The 20,274-nt window shown below is 37.2% G+C and overlaps 1 protein-coding gene across 3 annotated transcripts; it reads left to right on the top strand.

Moving 5' to 3' along the window:
• The first annotated feature begins 13,550 nt into the window (after nucleotides 1-13,550).
• Nucleotides 13,551-16,775, top strand: LOC148867199 (uncharacterized). Of its 3 annotated transcripts, none has more exons than XR_016108956.1 (3): nucleotides 13,551-13,765; nucleotides 13,907-14,023; nucleotides 16,524-16,775. XR_016108956.1 is itself a non-coding variant. In XM_088974414.1 (3 exons), the coding sequence occupies exons 1-3, from the start codon at nucleotides 13,688-13,690 to the stop codon at nucleotides 14,862-14,864; spliced, it is 465 nt and encodes a 154-aa protein (XP_088830540.1). In that variant the 5' UTR covers nucleotides 13,614-13,687; the 3' UTR covers nucleotides 14,865-15,017. The 3 variants fall into 3 exon arrangements, 2 of the variants coding, with proteins under 2 accessions (XP_088830540.1, XP_088830539.1); XM_088974414.1 differs by lacking the exon at nucleotides 16,524-16,775 and adding an exon at nucleotides 14,595-15,017 and having other exon boundaries at nucleotides 13,614-13,765; XM_088974413.1 differs by lacking the exon at nucleotides 16,524-16,775 and adding an exon at nucleotides 14,454-15,017 and having other exon boundaries at nucleotides 13,615-13,765.
• The last annotated feature ends 3,499 nt before the right edge of the window (nucleotides 16,776-20,274 follow it).

The raw sequence follows: 20,274 nt of genomic DNA, 5'->3' as shown, positions 1-20,274 counted from the left end.
GCAGCTGTACCCTTAATTTCCCTTGGATGGTCTTGGCTGGAGCTGATGACTCTTATATTTCCAACTTATAAGCTTCGGAGAATTGGATATGCCCTTTCATCCATACGTATATTCATTGGAATAAAACCTTCTTGATTTAAGAAGGGGCCTGAGCTAAAGAAGCTTCAGTGGAAAGCCTCTGTCTCGTTGGGATCCACCTTGCAAAGCTAAAAGCCACATGGAAAAAGACCGAGGCAGCTGAAAGATTCAATTCAGCTAAAAGCTGGTTCGATCAGGTGCTTTAATTTGAATGAAGCCCAAAGAGAGTGAAGTGAGAGCCTCTCAAATGACTTGACAGCCCATTTTTGGGTTCTCAGTACCAAATGGGCTGTAGCTCTGTATGTATGGGGCCCACCTTACAGAGCCAGAAGCCAACCCTCCCAACCGGCCACTTAGAAATTAAAATGGTGTTTCTGAGAATTAACCCCTTTCTACCAGAAAAGCCAACGTGCAAAGATTCCATATCTTTTGTGAAATGTGATTGAATGCACCGTCTTAATTTGAAGATCATTTTGGCTTTAACTCGTAAATGGAGATTGGTAATATGGTTTATCAATAGTGCAGATTCAGCATTCAAAGAGGAAATCCAGTTATTTCTAAGAATGTTTTGGTCCATATTCCCATTAGACAGTAATGGTGATAGAAGAATAAAGTTATGTTTCTGGACACATATATGTTGTACAGCAAGTTCTAATGTGAAAGGTGGTGATGACGCTTCGATGCTTTATTGGGCGGTTGCAAGATTTTGCTGCGACCATGGTCACATGGACTCATGTCCATAGAGCATCAAGTGAGTTGCCCATTAGTTGACTACTAATTAAAAACTAATTAAACTTAGGAAGATAGGGGCAAAATATACTTAATTAAGGGAGAGATTAAAATACAAAGCTATAAGCTAAGAATGGAACCCTTTTGATATGGGAAGAAGATTCTGAAGCATGTTCTCTAGTGTGCAATCAAGCTTTGCATATTCTTATCCATATCATCTGCCTCTGGTCTCCATCATTTCATTAATGGATGTCAAAGCTCAAGCACTCTGGACTCTGGAGTCTGGACCCCCAATTAAAAAAAAAATATATATATATATATATGCGGAAGCTCGGGTTTGCATTTCAATCCCAATATGGGCTCATTTTAAAATGTCTTCTGCGAGAGCTGCAACACCAAAAGCACACATGGGGAACAAGACACAGTTGGTGAATCTCTAGTTTCTTCAATCAAGTGGGCTGTTGATTAATTAATGGAAAGTGAAAAAGTTATTATTCTGTAGATAAAAATGGGGGTTTGGGGGGCATCTAGATAGGGAGAAACCTTGAGGTGTGTGGTAATTGGTAAACCCCCCAATCTTCCTTCCTGCTTCATCTTTTAAGCAATTAAAATATCACAAGTTCAAAATCGGTAATTTTTTTGAGTTTCTAAACTCTAAAGAACCATTTAACCTAAAAGCTTAAGTTGTTAGACATACTGAATAGATTTAAAAAGGCGCAGGTTCACTCATTCCTAAATTTAAATAATTATAATAGGGGCAATGTGGTTCAAACACTAAATGGATATATAACTTGGTCAAATAAGCTTTGATACCATCTTAACCTGAAAGCTTAATATGTTAGGTGAGGTCCTGAATAGGTTTTTATTCTTTAACAATTTTGAGGGTGTGTTTGCTAGCATGGTTAATTTTGCTAAAACTTTCAAAAACTTCTTGGGTTCCCAAATTATCTTGAAACCTGGAATTTTTAATTTTTATGTGATTTCAATTACTCAAATAATCTGGAATTAAATTATAGGTCCTACCTTTAATGAAATATTTCTAATTTGAAAACCATAAGAACTCATGAAATATATTTCTAATGATGCTCAGCAAAATCACTAGTACATAATTAATTAATCAAATGGGAACAAAATTAAAAGATGGTGTTGTTTATTAAAAGTAAGAAGAAATGAAAAAAAAAATGGATATGGGTGGGATATGGATGATTAATTATAGGGAATAAGCAAAAGTCAAACTAATAAACTTCCCATCGAATTAAATGCCCAAATCACTTAATTAACAAGGTTTAATTATTGTTCGACTTCTGGAAGAAAACGAAAAGCTTGAAAACTTATAATCCAATGAGCGCTCGAGAGAGAAAGAGAGAGAGAATCCAGAAGCAGCAGAGAGAGAAAGTAAAAGGTGGAATCGGAAAAGAGAGATTGCAATCAGAAAAGGTAGAGAAAGAAGGGTGCATGGGAGGGGGGAATTGTTGAGAGCATATGCTGCTGCTCTCTACTTCTCGCAGGCATATATCCCTTAATTTACAATCTCCGAATTATTAATTTGTGTATAAGATGAAGGCAATAGGAAGTGTCTACAATGTGCACTACCTGACCTCAGTGTAGAGGAATAACAGTGCAGTCCTCCTTTGGCAGAGAGAGAGAGAGATAGAAGGAGCTCTCCTCAGTTTGCCAAAGGAGAATTGCCCTGCTATTTCCCCTACATCCAATCTCTCTCTCTCTCTCTTCTGGTTCGATCGATCACATTCCTCCATACTTTCATGGATCGGCTCTTTCAGACTACTTTGTTTTGTTTCAGTTTCCTTTTTCTGTCGCTCTAATTCTGCTTCTTTTCCCATGCTGTCAAAGCCCTCGCTGCCCTATCTAATTAAATTAAAATTGGATCTAGAAAATCTTTTTTTTTTTTTTGGAATCGGACCGTCAGTTTATTGATGTTAATTAAGGTTGTGTTTGGTATTATTGCAGTTTCTTCCTGAAATTGATAAATTGTCACAATTGATGTTTCCAATTGAAACACCAAATTTAATGTTTTATGTAACATCAACAATTTGTATTTTGTATTGATCAACTCAAAAATTTTTGATTATGTGATACAATAAATCATATTTTAACACGAATTTCTATTTTGGAAATAATGAATGTTGATCCTTCAAATTGATTGTCGTGTTGCTTAGAAACTGATAATGTGTATCTAAGTATTTTAATTGTTCTAGTTGTAGTGATACAAGTTAGTGTGGTTTTGTGTGTTCGTGTTGTTTGTTTCTTTCTCTTTCTTGTATTGTGTTTAAATTCTTGTTTATTCGGTTTTAATTATAACAGTTTTTTACGAGAAAAAAGATCTTGCTGGTTTGATATAAAGACTAGTTACACTCAACTTTCGGTCGATACGTATCATTTCGGGACATTTACACAACTTTGGTATATAAAAATGCTTGCGCTATATATCTGAGCACATTGTGCTTGCATAAGTCTCGTATCCACAAAGCAGACGCTGGAGCCCGGATCTGTTGCTCGCAGAGGTTTAGGGCTTAATTTGGAAGTACTTATTTGAAAAATAAGTGTTTATTCTAATAAGAATTCATGAACGTTTGGTGAAAAAACACTTTAATACATCATGTATTTTCAAAATGATGTGGCAAAACTGAAGCAAAAAAAAAAAATGATGTGGCAAAAAGGAAACAAGTGCTTACCAAACACCAATAAGTGTTTATTGGTGTGGTCCTGGCCCAAAATTACTGCTTATTTGTATAAGCACTCCCAAACTTGGCCTATGTATCTCAGGCCCCATATTGTCAAGAGTAGTGATGTGTTCACTTGTAATTGGTTACATAACTCATTATAGCTTCGTTTTTGAACCATTTCTGACCCAAACCATTCTGTTCCACCCCAAACCATTTTTTTGACAAAAAATAACTGTTGAATATGTCGTTGATCCACTGACCCAGATGGTCAAACCATTGACCCATTTGATTGGGACAATAATTTTTGGACCATTTTTTTTATTATTTTTAAAATTGTATTATACATAGCTTTGTGCATGTAAACACGCCAATGATTCATACACATGGGATCTATGTAGCACCCACACCTTAAGCATATAGAGCATTGACATGTTTACCCATGATAAATTGCTCAACTTGTACTTGTTTGCTCAACCGATAAAAATACCATGTTCTGGCCCATTACTCCCTACCCACACTCTACCCATCTTGAATTGAAGCTACACATCGCCATCTTGTATGTGGCAGCTGCAGTGTGCCATGGCTAAGGTGCGGGTAGAGAAAGTGAGTTGGGAAATCTGTCCACACAACATATTGCCTAAAGCCTAGAGAAAAGAGGGACTAGAAGAGGTGGGCAGCGTTGGACCCATACCTAATGGGCCCTATGCCCATACCACATTATGATCTAATTTTTCACAGAGACTCGTATACGTTTTAAAGTGATCACAGACTCAGACTGCAACACAACACAGTATGTCATCCAGCCAGCCTACTCAGTCATAATCCATCCACCCAAACCCAATGGGTTGGATCACAATTGGATTTCTTTGTTTTTTTGTTTTGATTATTGAATGTAAGTATCACCGTTGGATTGAGTTAGGTTGGATCATCGATTCAATTAGGTTAAATAGAGTGTGGGGCCCATTAAGTTTATGCTCAGGAACCCTTTGGCCCCACCATCAATGAGTCAATTGATACTATCCTATCCGGTGGATACCTGCCCCATTGAGTTGAAAGGATGAGTTTTGGGGTAGGGAAGGGTTTTAGGATTCTACAATCCATACAGGTACGGGTAGGTACGATTTAGGCTAAACCCGATTCACATTTTGTTGAAAAGCATACAATCTTTATGTATTAGATGTTGAATTTAATAATAATTTAAATTTTATGTGAAGAATAGTTGATATTTTATGTGTTTTTAACATATTTTAATCAAATAATTTGAAATTTTGTTGTTGGTTAATATTATTTTACTTAATTATTGCTTATATAATACGAATTAATAAGAAATTATATAGACATTTTAAATCCAACTTGCCCTACCCTTAAATGCGAGGAAGGTAAGATAGAGGAGAGTTTTGCTTTTTCATATATGGAGAGGGTTTGAATTCTCAAAATCCAACCCATTTCCGATTTTGGATTCTCAAAATCTAACCCACTTCCCGGATCCGCCCCGTTTGATTCCCTAACCATACATAAAGATTTTGACACGACATCCTTCCAATTCAGATTCAGATGCAGTAAAATCACGTTTACATGCCGCTGAGCCAGCTGACATGGTTTCCACTTTAAATACTATCAATCATTCAATGACACATTGCATAACATGTGGATAAACAATCTGTGAATAAGAAGTTTTTAAATTTTAACGGTCAAAAAGTTAGGGTTGGGCTGGCTTGGGTTGAACCTATTTATGTTGCATTAATGGGTATTGATGGAAAGTGGGTGGATTGCTGATCAACCCACAGGGACGATTTCACATCTGCCCTCCCACGGAATGCACCCCAAAAACGCCCCCACATGCACATTTTAGTGTGCACTGAGAACATCTTTCTTACATGTCATTATTGGGAGATATTCCAAATACATGATTGGGATATATTGTGGGATGTTTTGTATAACAGCATCAGACCTGAAATGGTTGAACCGGTGATCCAGTTAGTTTACTCTCAACAGTGAAACCATTAAACCATTTACCCATTAAGATTTTTGAGTTTGGTCTCACATCAGGCGTGGCCGAACCCAAACCTTGCTTTACCCCACCTCTCTCTCTCTCTCTCATCTAAATTTTTAATTTAAAGATATACTCGCTTTACCAAACAATGTCCAGGCCCGTCCAAGTGGATCCGATTTAGTAGGCACAACAAAGTAAGCATCTTAAATGAGCATTTAATGTTTCTTTGATACCAGTCCCTTAAAATAACCCCAGCCTACCCTTAAAAAAATTAATACCCACTTTTGACAGTTGCCAAAATATTTATCAAGTGCTTACTTAACATGCTAATTTTGTTGTACCTAGGGGTATTCACGGTTCAGTTAACTGAACCATGGGCAGTTCTTGTAAACTGAACCGGTACCACCGGTTAACCGGTCCATCGGTTTTGGTTTCTGACCGATTCTTCGATTTTTTGGTTTTTTATATTTATAATATATATTACATAAATATATGTATAATATTATATTATAAATAGTAAATGATATATAATATATTATAAAAATATATAATATATAAAATATATTTATAAAAAGATTATTATAAATATAATATATGTATATTTATATATAATATATATAAAATATACATATAAATATATATACTGGTTGGTTCGGTTAATAACTGGTTTTTTGTAGGTTAACCGAAAACCAAACCAATCCTTTAGTTTTTCAAAAATACCGAACCAATCAATTTGGTTAACCACATTTTCCAATTTGGTTTTCTCGGTTCGATTCAATTCAGTTTTTCGATGTTTTTTAGTTTTTCATGGACACCCCTAGTTGTGCCTATTAGATTTGGTCCCCCTCGCAGACCCAAATAGTTTTCTCACATATGGAACTATAGAAACGGCTATCAAATCCCAAATGAATATTGATAAAGTGAATAGATTTGCCATTTTTTAAAATCTCTCCTTTTATTTAATTCATGGTGTAATGTACATTCCAATCATGGAATAGATGAAATGAATAAGAAAAGATGGATATTTGTATAAATACTTGATCAAACCTTATGTACCTGAGAGTAAATGCATCTTCAAGCAAGCATCGTTACTTCATGATAAACTAGATTCTCAGTCACCTATCAAAACTCGTTCACCCGGACACAAGTCCAACACTACTCAGTGAAAGTAGTTTTCTTTCTAGCATTGTTGGGGTAGGATTTGTACAGATATCTGTCGGCATATATTTCAGTAATATGCACGATGTCTTCATGCAACTTTGTTAAACTGCAAATTTTTTAGAGACTTTTTGAGGGTATTATATCATTTCAGACATGGAAACACTAGAAGCATTGTTGGTTGTCTTCTAGTTGTATTTGTATGGATAGGGGCAGCATTAATATACCATATTACCATTCCTTCTATATTGATTTCCCTATTTTCTCTTATATGGGTATGAACTGAGGGAGCATTCTTTTTTTGGATTTTGAGGGGGGGAGGGGGTGAATTGGTTAATGGGATTTTAGTTTTCATTGGTCAAGAATCCTATGTTTTTTTTTTTTTTTTTTTCAGGTTAATGTGAGGACCAGAGAAATTTTATTTTCCTAGGTATTTCTAGGTGGGTGGGGAAAGTTTCCAATACTTGAATGAGATAAAAATACCCTCTTAAGGGGTGTTCTTTTTTCTGATAGTGAGAGCGGGGAAAGTTGGTCAATGGGATTTTGGTTCCCATTGACCAAGAACCCCATGTTCTTTTTTCAGATTTATGTGGGGATTAGGGAAAGTTTATTTTCTTGGGTATCCATCTCCTAGGTGGGTAAATAACTTTCTCACCTAGGGAGAAAGTTGTCAACACTTGAATGAGACAAAAATGCCATTTTTAATAATGAAATTTTATGACTAAAATGGTCATTGCCTTATTTACGTGAAAAATAAAAGAACATGGGTACATGCACTTACTTGGGTAAGTGTTTCACAGGAAAAACTTACCCAGGTAACTGCATTTACCAAGGTAAGTAACTTATTGAAAAGCGAACGGGGCCTTAATAATAAATTTTATGGTTAAAATGATCATTTACTTTTTTTACTTGGAAAATAAAAGAACATGGGCTAATACACTTACTTGGGTAAGTGTTTCCCAAGAAAAACTTACGGAGATAATTACACTTATCCCAGGTAAATAACTTACCGAAAAGCGAATGGGACCTAAGAATAACATGCAAATCTTCCTATGCAAATGTTTTTCCACTCCAAGTTTTCTTTCAACGTACTTCGAATCTGAGGTTTTTGGCATTGCCTTCACAATCTCTGCTGTGAGTTCTCAGAATGATTAGTTCGGTTTTTAGATCTCCCCTCAAGGAATTCACATTGAAATGCTAATTTTAATTAATCATGATCTTGTTGTTTGTTATCTTTGCAATTGTCATAAAACAACCCCCTTAATAATGTTGATGCATATTATTGATTGAATTTCATTGTGTAATTCAGTTGGCTGAGAGGGTGTTGGGATCTACTCCTCGCAAATGGGCGCCTTACAGGCATATCTGCTGTGCATTGGAAACATCTCCCAAGAATAATCTATACTACTAATAAAAGAATGAATAACCTCATTTTCTGAATTTTTCATTAAACATTCTTACCTCTTATTTAAGCAACATACAATGGGTATAAAAAAGGGCATATATGTCCTTTACTCTCACTCTAATAACTGTCCACTTATAATAGTTAAGAAATTATCCGCTTATAACTATTAAAAAATTATCCATTTATAACAGTTAAGAAACTATCTATTTATAACTGTTCAAAAACTATTAATAAATTATAAATAATTTTATCTTAAAAATACATGCACTATATTATAATGATAATAGGATGTGCATGTGAGAGACAGGTGTGAGGAGCAGATCCCGTCCGAGATCGGTAGAGAAGTTATATATATGAAATTTAAAGATAATGGCTTAGAGATAGAAAAGCTTAGAAGCTAGAACCTGATAGTGCGGTAGCTATGAGACAAGCCACTGAAAGCCAGAAGTCATCATTGATTGTAGCCTCGTACAATTGCAGGACCCATTTTTTTCCTTGTTTCATTTCTGAAAAGAATAAACGAAATTACTGAATGAGCTCATTGGAAGGCATTTACTTGGTCCCACTGATACTCGTGTGATTTTGGTATTTATAGTGATATAAATGGAAATCTAATACATGGTATATTTCAGCATATATAACTGCAGAACCTAATAGCATTGAGAATCGATCCAGAAACTTGCCACGCGGCAAGATGCTTAGGGGCCCAAAGGTTTTCTACCAGATTCGAGCCTCTTGGAAGTTGGGACATGTCCAAATTAAGTCCTGGTTTGGGGTCGTCGGTTGGCTTTGCTAGTAAACTCTGTGAGTTGAAACACCTGGGGCTGGGATCAAATCCCATTCCAGCCTTACTAACCACCGGGCCTTCTTATTGGGAAAAAAAATTAGTTCTTATGTACGAAAGAGAAGAAAACCCTTTCGGATCGAGGGGCATTTTAACTTTTAAGCATTATTTCAACTATACGGGGTTGGTTATATGATTCCTCTTTCTCCATTATACTGTGTTTAATGTGATATCCATTGTTCTTTTTTTTATCCTATCCCTACCTTTCTAGTCTTCCAACTTGCAAGAGAAAGGGGCATTTTTAATTAAGTATTGAAAACCTGAACATCTCCTATTATTTTAACATTCACATAAACATCAATATGAGGTGTGATGGAGCGTAATCCGATCGGTCTTACCTGTCAACGATTTCATCTTTGACTGGAGCGACGGGGAGCCTGAAATGGAGAAGATGAAGAAACTCCGGGGGGGGGGGGAACCCGGTGAGATAGCTCCGAAGCTCAAGTTAGTATTCTCTCAAAGGCAAAGTAAAGACCATATGGCGCAAAGTTCACATACCTTGTTGTTGGGGGTAGGGGACTGTTTATAACCACTCCGCGCACTCACTCCGAAGCCCCTGTCAGGTCGGGTATGATTATCCTTGCTTCTGTCAGTTCGGGTGTCGTCCTTTCTGCTGGGACAGAACCACCACTGCTCTTTGTCAGAGCCATCTCTGTAACTGGAGATGGCGGTGTCAGGAGACAGTGGCAGGTGGCCGTTTGGAGTGTGGCCGTCAAGCGTCAGATCCCAAGTCAATCAGGTGCGCCGCCCTTGTGTACGGACTTCCTCGGTGTCAAGCATGGTACGGTTTGTTTGGTTTTGGCGTCCTGGGGGCGATGTGGTGGAGTGGTGAGCGAGGCGAAGTCTTGAGTTCGGAGGTATGTCCTATATTGCTATAGGGCATGCCAATTCGGCGAGGTGTGTCTCGAATTGCTATAAGGCAGGCCAGTTCGGCGAGGTGTGTCCCGAACTGCTATAAGGTAGGCCAGTTCGGCGAGGTGTGTCCCGAACTGTTACATGCAGGCCAGTTCGGGTTACTGTCTGGCTTGGGGCCGAAGGGAGAGTTCGGGCTCCTAGTAGGGAGTTTGGACCACTGGTAGGGGAGTTCGGTCCGCTAGTTTCTCCCCTTGGTGCTCGCGCCTTAGGCGTGCTTTTGTGCCGAGCTGTTGCCTTTGCCACGTGTTATGTAACTATGAGGTCAGGCCAAATCTTCCTTCATCAAGGTGGAACATGGAAAATCCTCTTCAGTACTCACAAGACCTTGGTTGCAACTTTCCCACAGCCCCTTGCAGTCTTGCATTGGAAATATCTTTCCATAAACAAAAAGCATACAAGTATGGAAATAATTGAAAGCACTACATAAAAGGCTGTGTAAATGGTGTGAGCACCGTCGTGTAAATTGTAAGAACTGAAGTCTTGATGTGGGATGAAGGACTGAGCAAGTTGACAGAACGGAGTATGGCTGCATATATTATTCTTCGTTAAATTATGGGCACTTGAGTCATTTCCTATTACTTTCACCCGATTACTTTTTATCAATTCCCAAATCCCAACTCTTCTGGTGTAGAAGGCTCCTGTAAATGCTGTGTTTGGGAAGGGACAGATGTACTCAAACCTACCCATACCCATTTACATAGAGGTTGTTTCCAATATTTGAACCCTAATCACCAATCGCCCAATGGAGCAACCCAATTGTTATGCTAAGGCTCACCCTCGATCCCAATCTGATCCAATTTAATAATATGTAAATACGTGCTTATAACCATATAGAATTAATATGCATCTATTAGTAAAGTTGGTTTATTGGCTGTTTGGTCATATTTTCAATCTTTATAGAAGTTATTTTCAAGTTGTTCTGTTCATAACATAACATACAACAAGCCATTTTGTTGGGGCTGTCAAAAGTTTGAGAATGCAGGTTTGAGTTTGAGGGCAGCCACTATCCGAATATCTGGAACCAGTGACACTGGTTAATCGCCTTTTAATATCCAAAACTCACCCAAGTCCAATCTGAATCGAACTTGTAAGATTTGATTCAGATCCAAATGTCAAACAGATTAAATTTAGAGCCAAGTATATCCAAAGTCCAAACTGTTGATTGAGGAGTTCCGCAGCCAACCAAACTGTTCTAAACTGTTCTGAGCAGTAGACTTCCTTTTAAACTGTTCTGAACAGTAGACTTGTTTTTTTCCCTTCAAGGGTTTAACAGCCTTATAGTTCTTGGTATCAGGACACCCTTATATGCCAGTTTTGGACCCTACACGAATTTTTTTTCGAGTGTGGTTTTGGGAGGTAGAAACGGCAGAGTTGGATGGTTATGATGAGATAGATAGTGTGGAATCCCGATACCTTGGACGAGAGGGGAAGGAATCAAATAGGCGGAATGTGTAGACAAAAAAATGGAAAGAAGGGCTCGACCCACCCCACTCCATAAAGAGAGACATGTCAAGGAGAAGGGGACAAAGTAACAGATGAGGATGATAAGAGTTGATTGAAATCTGAAACTGAAAGCACGGGTTGACAAGGAAAAAGACTACCCCATGGCCATGGACATGAGATTGCAGAGAGAGAGAGAGAGCGCACAAAAACAGAAAACACAGCCGTGAGTATCCAAGAGGGTCTATTGAGTACGGCGGGCGATTACTGGAATCCAACGTTCCTTCTGTTGGTTTGGGTGTTTGATTCTCTAGGCGTCGGAGAATAAGAAGTGGACAGGTCATGTAATCACCCTCATGAGTCTTGACATGAAGGCGTACGGTTTCATCTCCTTGGCGTTTTCCTCCTTGGGAGAATGAAATCAAATCTACTGTTTACATCCAACGGCATTTCTAATGTCAATTGGCTCAATTACCCATATGAATATACATGGATTTCTCTCTCTCTCTCTGTTTCTCAGTTCTCTCTCTAAGCCAATCATGGCCAAACCAGGCCCCAAAGCCCAAAACCCACCAAGAAAAGAAGAATTACCATGGGATCACATCATCAAAATGGGATTTTAAGTGGGATTACAGAACCCACAAAGACAACTTATCAAAAAACAAAGAAAAAAAACAGAAAAGAACCCACAAGAATCTACTTCTATATCAATTGGCTCAACTACCCTATGGAATATACATGAATTGCTTCCTCTCTCTCTCTCTCTCTCCCTAAGCCCATCATGGCCCAACAAAGCCCAAAACCCCCCCAAAAGGGAAGAATTAACACATCAAAATGGGATTTTAAGTGGGATTACAGAACCCACAAAGACAACTTTATCAAAAAAAAAAAAAAGAAAGAAAGAAAACCCACAAAGACGAGGGATTACCAAGAGATTTTGTTATCAGGGAGGTGTTTGTAGTTTTAACTAAATGCTTTTCATAAAGACAAAAGAGGGTCACTTTTGTAAGGTGAAGCCGTGAAGGGGGATCATTAGGTCATCTAAAAGTGGAAAACAAAACCAGAAACAAGTTCAGAAATTTCTTGTTACAGCATGTGACACCCTCGACCAGTTGGGGCTCGAGACAAAAATAAACCCAATGGGAGCCTCGTGATGATTTGACCCAGCCTACATGACCTGATTCTATTCTTCTCTCTCTCTCTGAGTCCCCTCTCCCATGCAGCAACCTATGCTATACTGCTACAACTATAGACCTCCAACCGCGCCGAGACTCCCAATTCTGATTAAAGCTGCATCCTTTCCTCTCACAGCACCATGTACGTTTTGTAGGGAATTGTCTGAGAGCTTCGATACTTTGTTGAAATTGATGTTGTCTACATGGGCCGGACGACACTGCATGCATAGCGGCCGGTTCAACCCCATTAAAATCAGATGGAACTTTGAAACTATTCCAGAATACATAAGAGAAGTGGGTCTGAGCTGTCTCTAAGGACGAAACAATAATTCTTCTTGTTGCTTCTTTGTGTTGGTGGGTCGGGCCATACGATTCAAATTATCGAGCAACAGGCCACTAGACTGCATCAGACAAACTAGTGGTGTTCAATTATATTCATGGCTCTAAAAAAATAAAGTGGTAAGGTTCAGAAAATGATAATGCATTTTTTTTGAACCAGACAATACAAAAGATGCTGTTCCAGCCCTGATTCATTTTTTTTTCTTTGATTGTAAGGCTTATGTCTGTATGTACTCTCTCACCACTTTCTTTTGAATGTACTACCATCTTCAGTGAGCCAAAGGAACATGATCAGAGCCTTAATTTAATTATTGGTATTTGAGATATACCACGTAACTGCTTTGTCATGCTTGCATCACTCTACCATATTGTCTGGGCCTGAACTTGATAAATTGGCCCATTCAAACAAAATGGGTTTTGCTAGAATCAGGAATTGCTGGATCATCTTACAACTATATAAATGAAACACAAACAACAAACAAATAATCCAGCTGATCTATTAAATTATATTAACCTATAAGGGAGAAAAAGGTCGAATTAGTTTGCTTATCCAATGGTTAAAAGTAAGCAAATAATTAACCCAGTTGATGGATTTTGATTTGAAGAGAGAATAAGCACCATTTTTTACCATGAAAAATGGTGCATCTAATGGAGTTTTCATGGAAAACGATACGGAGCTTGTCTTTTATAGACTCTTATCTTGTTATATGGAAAACGACATGGGAGATAGCTGGGCTACATTGATACTTTGCCATGAAAAAGGGCATCTTAGTAACTTGCCATCATCAAGATCCAAACACCAACACTTTTTACCAACTCTATAAAAGCCGGGACATTGAATCACATAAGAATCAGAACGAAATACACAGTGGAGAGAGAGACAGAGAGAGAGAGAGAGAGAGAGAGAGAGAAGCAGAGACAGAGAGAATGGTATCTAGGCAGCAAAAGAGAATGGCACTACGCCGGAAGCTTCAAATACTCCGGTCGCTCACCAGTTCCAAATCTGTAAGGAATGCAAAATATTCTTCGTTTCTCTTGTTTCTTTGATGGGTTTATGATGCTATGTAGTAGGATGGCCATAAGAAGCTCGTTTTAGCTAGACATTCTGCTGTAATTTGTTCATCATGTTGATGTTGCTCTCTGCAGATGAGGAAGAACTCCATTATCATCGACGCTTTTAACTACATCAACCATTTGAAGCTCAAATTGGAGGCAATCCACCAAGCATATGGAGACCTACTGAAGCAGATTCGAATTCCCACGGTCATCTCTCTCTCTCTTTCTCCAGTTTATTACAAGTTTTCATTTACGAGGTTGCACTCTGAAATATGAAAACTAAAAAAACAAATGATGCCTACAGTCCCCAAAATTAATCCTACACTGCCTCGGTACCTGTAGTCCTGTAGAGTGTTGAGTGCAACAGGGAATCGATCACCGGGATCCTTCGAGTTCTGAGAAATGAAAAGTTTGCAAGGAAGTTTTTCTAGTACGAAAATGAATCAAACACACCATCTGCTATGACTAGGAATCCTACTCCCTTCAACCCAACTTGAAACACTCAAACCAAGACACCTCAATGGACGTAGAGAGAGAGAAAGAATTATTGGGTTTCAGTCCTGAACGCTTAATCCAGTGGTTAGTAAAAATCCATTAGTTCTTGAATTCAAATAGATTTCTCAGTTTACTTGTACAGGAGCAATGGAGTGTAAGCTGTAGGAAAGAAAAAACCAGAAAACAAGATCATGAATTCTCGTTCTTGCAAAGTTTCGAGCTTAAATCGGATTGCGATAAGTTAGCAAACTGTGACTTTCTCTCCGTATCAATGAATCAACAGGAAGTGAAAGTGGAGAGGATTGAGAATGGGTTTCTAGTCAATGTGACCTGCGAAAAGGGGCCGGATTTGCTGGTTTCGATCCTGGAGGCCTTTGAGGAGACTCGTCTTAACGTTCTCCACGCTAGGGTCTCATCCAACCATTGCTTCTCTATGGAAACCATCGTAGAAGCTCAACAACAAACACTGGATGCTCGTCAAGTGACTCAAGCTGTTTTGAAAGCAATTGGAAAACAACGTGCGGAGGGGTTCGGGTATACGGGTTTCGTGTAAGTAGTTATCCAAAACAAGAATTGCGGTTTTAACTTTAGTTATCCAACATTGTGCTCTCGTTATAGATTCCATGTGTACAAGTTTCTCAGTGATATTAGCTGTAGAAAGTTTCGATTTTCAATCTAAAAATGTAAAAGAAAGCCCAATTTGACACGTGGCATGTCTGGTAGCTGGTTGCCCTATGAATTGATGGAGTCATCGGAGCATGATGTGGATCTCAAATATTGGGTACTTAAATAATTAATTGGATTATCTTGATCCACCCGGTTCGGTTAAATCCCTTTAAAGATCCAATGATGCAACGGTATGATTACTTACTATGGTATGAACATGTAAATTTGACATAAAAAAGGTTCAAGTATCCTATGATCCACCCGGTTCGGTTAAATCCGATTAAAGATCCAATAATGCAACAGTACAATTACTTTAGTATGAGCATGTAAATTTCACATAAAAACGGTTCAAGTATCCTAATGGCTAATGTTATGTTAGTTGATTCAAGTAACCAAAAAAAGGCATTCAGTAGTTAGATTCATTTCCGATCTAAATCTCAACCCGATTGAACATGGATCTTGGTACATCCACATCACCAACGTCATCCGAATTTCTTTTATTTTTTATTAACAATGATCATTTAATAAATTTATAGTTGTGACAAGAAATAGGGGTGCTCACTGTTTACATTAAATGTCAAACCGATCAAATTGGCCCGACCCAATCCAAAACCCAAACCGAAACGAATCAAACCGATCCTATATTTTTAAGTAGTTATTAATTAGTCCCTACCCTATATGTTAAATATTGATATATCTTAATTGTGTCTTGTTTGAACTTTGAAAAAAAAAATTGGTTATTTATGATAAAAACTAAAAACGTTAAATCAATACAAATATAATACAATAGTACAATTTTTAATTCAGTTTTATATAAATTTAAATATATATTGGCAAAAATTTCAGTTTTGCATAAAAAGCTAATCGATTTAAATATATATTTTGGTTTTGCATAACAACTAAAAATGAATAAACTTAAATATAAATAGATATTTAGATATATATACTTTAGTTTAAAATATATATAAAAATGACTAAACCGATAAACTGACCCTTCATGTTTGGGTCGGTTTTGCTTCAGGGTCAGTTGGTTTCGGTTTAGTCAATAAGTAAATCGATTAGGTCGAATCAATTGAAAAAAATGACTCAAACTGACCGAACCCAACCTATGAACACCCCTAACAACAAGAGAGCATCATCGAGTGTACATGGCCCAGCCTGACTTACTTAAAGATGGGCTTGGATTGGGTATAGATATGGACTTCATATGTAAAAATCTATTCAGACATTTGTGGACATATTTGCCAAGAAGCAGCGGATAAAATAGATTATTAGGTTGATGCTGAATTGATGATTAGTTTCTTCACCCTAAATCAGCCAAATCTGTGGAATTAGCCTAGGGGTGCAAATGAATCGAATCGAATTCGGTAAGGGAGTGATCCGATTGGATTCAATAAAATCTTACGGAACCGGAATTCGATTGTACCTATCGTGCTTTACAAATTGCAATTTAATATAGAGTGTAAAACTTTATATTTTGTATGTATTTATATTTGTATATTCTTTCCAAATTTGGATCAGATATGACTTACATTTGTATTTGCAGAGCACAACCGAGTTTGGAATGTAATGGATACATGATAGTAGGAACTAGGAAGAAAGCAAAGACTGTCACGGCGACATAGATGTTTCTTGGCCATTCCACCACAATCAAGATAAATTTGATGCCTTTTTTTTTTTTATAACTATGACTTGCACACCTATTTGAGGCAAAATTCGTATTTTTGTCACAGTTACACTTATAGCAGTGTAAAATTTGCATCCCAAAAGGCTGATACAAAATTTACACCACCTTCCCTATACCTCAATTTTCTCAATATAAAATGAGACCCACATCATTTCCCTCCCTATCAAACTCCCCAACCAAAAAACTCTCCTCTTATCTTCATTTTTTTTCATATAGAAGTGGGGAGTCTGGGGACCATTCCTCTTATCTTCACTCGGATGCATTTACACCAGTGCAAATAACTCTTCTAACGTAGAAAATAAAACTATTGAGTATTTACATATTCCGCAAGTGAGTAGAGATTTGAAGATAATTGTTCAACATATAGCTTTGATATATGTTTGGTTCCATTTATATTTATTGAATAAACGTTTGTATTTTATTTGCTGGTAAAACTGAAAAATACAATAATTACAACCGTTTATCACAAATATGCGCCACTTCAGCATAACAGTGAATAAGTGCCTGGTGGTTTGTGAAAGTTTCAAAAAATAACTTCTAGAAACGGATGATATGCACATAAACAAAAGTTTACTTTTTACATTTTGGATATATGAAGAAGTATAAGAGAAAAAATACTAAAATAGCACCGATGTGGCACCATCAATAAATATTTGCTAAATAAACATAGACGGAACCGAACACCCTCTTAATTATTTTTATTATCCATCAAAAGAAAAGGCTTTATTATTTAAAACATTAAAAGAAAATGCCCAAAAGACTGGAAAGCAAAATACATAGAGCTGCTGCATGTCTCCCCAAGCCCTCAACTGTGCTGCAGCTCTAGGATTCACGGAGGATTAGATATCTTTGGGAAGTTACCTGGACTAGGAATGGAGGATGAGCTCGTAGAAACTAACCACTTCTTTATGGGCCCCACAAATACAATCTACAACCCACGTTAACCTTTCCCAAGTGATGATGGTTTGATGCTTTGGGTTAAGATTAAGAAAGCACAAGATGGATGATAAGAAAAACTTTTTTTTGCCAGGTGGCAATAAGTTGCATGCATTGGTTTAAGAGAAAGTCTCAACCCAGCCTGTCCCTTAGGTTAGCCTAGGCCCAGCTGCTTCTTGCCACCCAGGCCAGTTGACGATATTGATAGCAGACCCACATTTTCTCAGACTATAGGACTCAATCATTAACAAATAGAAGAAGCCAGCCAGAGATATCGAGTTGTTTGTTTATTAATCGTGGAAACTGGTGAAAAGCAAACCCTTGCGGCTTGCCCCACAAAAGTTAGGCTGGCCGTGGCTGACTTGTGCGACCAAACTTTGTTAATTCTGAACCTACTTGTATTTGACCATAGGGACATTAATTAGATAAGCTTTGAGTTGAGACGCATGGTACCCTGAGACCCAATTATTTCATTTAACCTATCCCACTTTAGTGGTCCAGAAAAAAAAATAATAAACAAAAAACCTATTCAAAGCAATCAACTTGCCAATTGTAACGTGGAGAATCCCCTTGTGGCACATGCTTAGAGCACATGATCATTAATTCCATTTATTCAAATCTTGGGTTGGCCGTTGACCCTTCAAAATTTAGAGCTCAGAATATGGGATATAAATCATTTGGGTAGGCAAATTGGCTACACACAATAGCTAGGGTAGCCCACCTGGCCCCAAAGGCCCAAACTAGCAGAGTCCCAGATTGGATTTGAATGGGCCCGACCCAAAAGTCCGGAGCCGATATAATGTAAAATTTTCAACACTACGACCCAACTTGCAAGTTGCAACCTACCCCAAACCCCAGTCATCAGAGACCTAAGCAGTAAGTAGTCGGCATCTTCATCAGTTATTTGGAAAATGTTGAAATTTATATCGTTATATATGACGATGGATGAATGTTCCAATGCTGTTGGAAAAGAAGAAGAAGGATGAAAAGAAAATTTGAGAAACTATGAGAATGAGATTAAGAGGGAAATGCCTGAAATATACCAAATATAGCAGTCTCTTTCATAATTATGTGGAAGGAGACTTATTAGTAGTTGGAGATTTATTGGTAGCTATTAGTACTTGGAGATTGATTGCTACAAGTAAACTTTTAAAAGAAGAATATTTACAATATTCCCAGAAAAACTTTGGGTTCGATTAGTTTGTGGGAATAGGGGTTTGGAATTAGAATCTGAATGGGCCATTTTGATTTCAATTATTCGGTTGGGTGGAATTGAAATTCCATTCCTATTACTAGTGGAATGATATTCTTCCATTTGAGAGAATGGTTTTTCCTTCCCCCTCCCTTGGGAATGAAATCCCATTCCTACCGATCCCAATTCTCACTCCCATTTTTATGTGAACCAAACAAACTATCGAAACAAATCATTTTGATTTCATTTCTAATTCTGATTCTAACTTCCAACCCAATGGATCCTCACTTTTGCTTTCGATGTTAGGTATCAGATAACCCTTAACAAAATACATTTTAGCTGGCCTCGTTTCCCCCTCCCAAAATGTGTATTTTTGAAACTTATGACTCATTGATAAATTATGTAATTAAGGTTATGATATTCTAAATCAAAGATACAGTTAGAAAGTGATGAAATTATGGAACTGAACTTTTTTTAAGTAATTAAGAAGTAGAAAAGCCTTCCCCTTTTTATATTTTTGTATATTTATTATTTTCTTCGTGTAGTCCATTTTGAATGAGAAAAATATGCTTATTCTTCAACTATTCTAATTCTTTCGTAACGTCACCTTTAAGAAAAATAAATATTAAAGTGGAATTTGTACATAGTAATTAAGGACCAACCAGAAGGTACTTCTCAGGAAATTCCTTTGCTATCATTTTAACTTATTAAGTGTACCATATGCTAGACTTTATATTATATTACGGATATACGTTAAAAAAATGCATTTTCCTATTTAAGTCTAGATAGAAAGTTTCTTAGAAACTTAATTAGTAGATGGAACAAGTTAGAAAAAATATTTCACACACTGTAGAAACAAGATGCCTATAGCTCTAAAACGACACAAATCTGGAAAGTAAAAAAATCCACTACTGTGCGTAGGAATAGGGAGAGCGATGGTCAGGTCTGCATGGATAAAGTTCAATTTCATCTCTGACTTGTAGTAGCGTGTTTGGTTGGTTACACGTAAAGTGTTGAGGAAAATGATACTTCCTTCTATTTTTGACATAGTTGTGGTTTTGGAAATATAGGTTATTTCTCTTCATTTTTATCTAGCAATACCCATATGTTTCTCGACTATTCCTGCTTTTCAAATTAAGCGAAAAAGATAAAGGGAAAAAAATAAAAAATAAATGATTCATTTTAATGATAGTCCTTATATGTGTTAATAAAGCTTTTTTTTTTTTTTTTTTTATTTACATGCAACCAAAACCAAGTGCCAAAATACCTTCCCTTGTTCAGACTGAAAGTCACCATTTAGGCTATGTTTGGTTTGAAAGAAAAGGTAGAAAAAGAAAGGGAAAGACAAAGAAATCAATACAAGGGTTGTAAAGGTTTCTCTATCTTGCATTTCCTTTCCCTATATTTTCTCTCAAACCAAACATAGCCTTAATGGAAAAGATGTCAAAGATGTCCACTTTTCTTATAATTAAAGACCCCATA

The sequence above is a fragment of the Nelumbo lutea genome, chromosome 3, assembly GCF_056320005.1.
Source record: "Nelumbo lutea isolate HS-2025 chromosome 3, American lotus-T2T, whole genome shotgun sequence".
Taxonomy (NCBI): domain Eukaryota; kingdom Viridiplantae; phylum Streptophyta; class Magnoliopsida; order Proteales; family Nelumbonaceae; genus Nelumbo; species Nelumbo lutea.
This window is presented reverse-complemented; position numbering and strand designations above follow the sequence as displayed.

Coding starts and splice junctions, on each gene's coding strand:
- LOC148867199 (XM_088974413.1), top strand. CDS start 13,688: ATGGTATCTAGGCAGCAAAAGAGAATGGCACTACGCCGGAAGCTTCAA. Junction 13,766..13,906: donor CGCTCACCAGTTCCAAATCT/GTAAGGAATGCA, acceptor TGCTCTCTGCAG/ATGAGGAAGAACTCCATTAT. Junction 14,024..14,453: donor AGCAGATTCGAATTCCCACG/GTCATCTCTCTC, acceptor TTACTTGTACAG/GAGCAATGGAGTGTAAGCTG.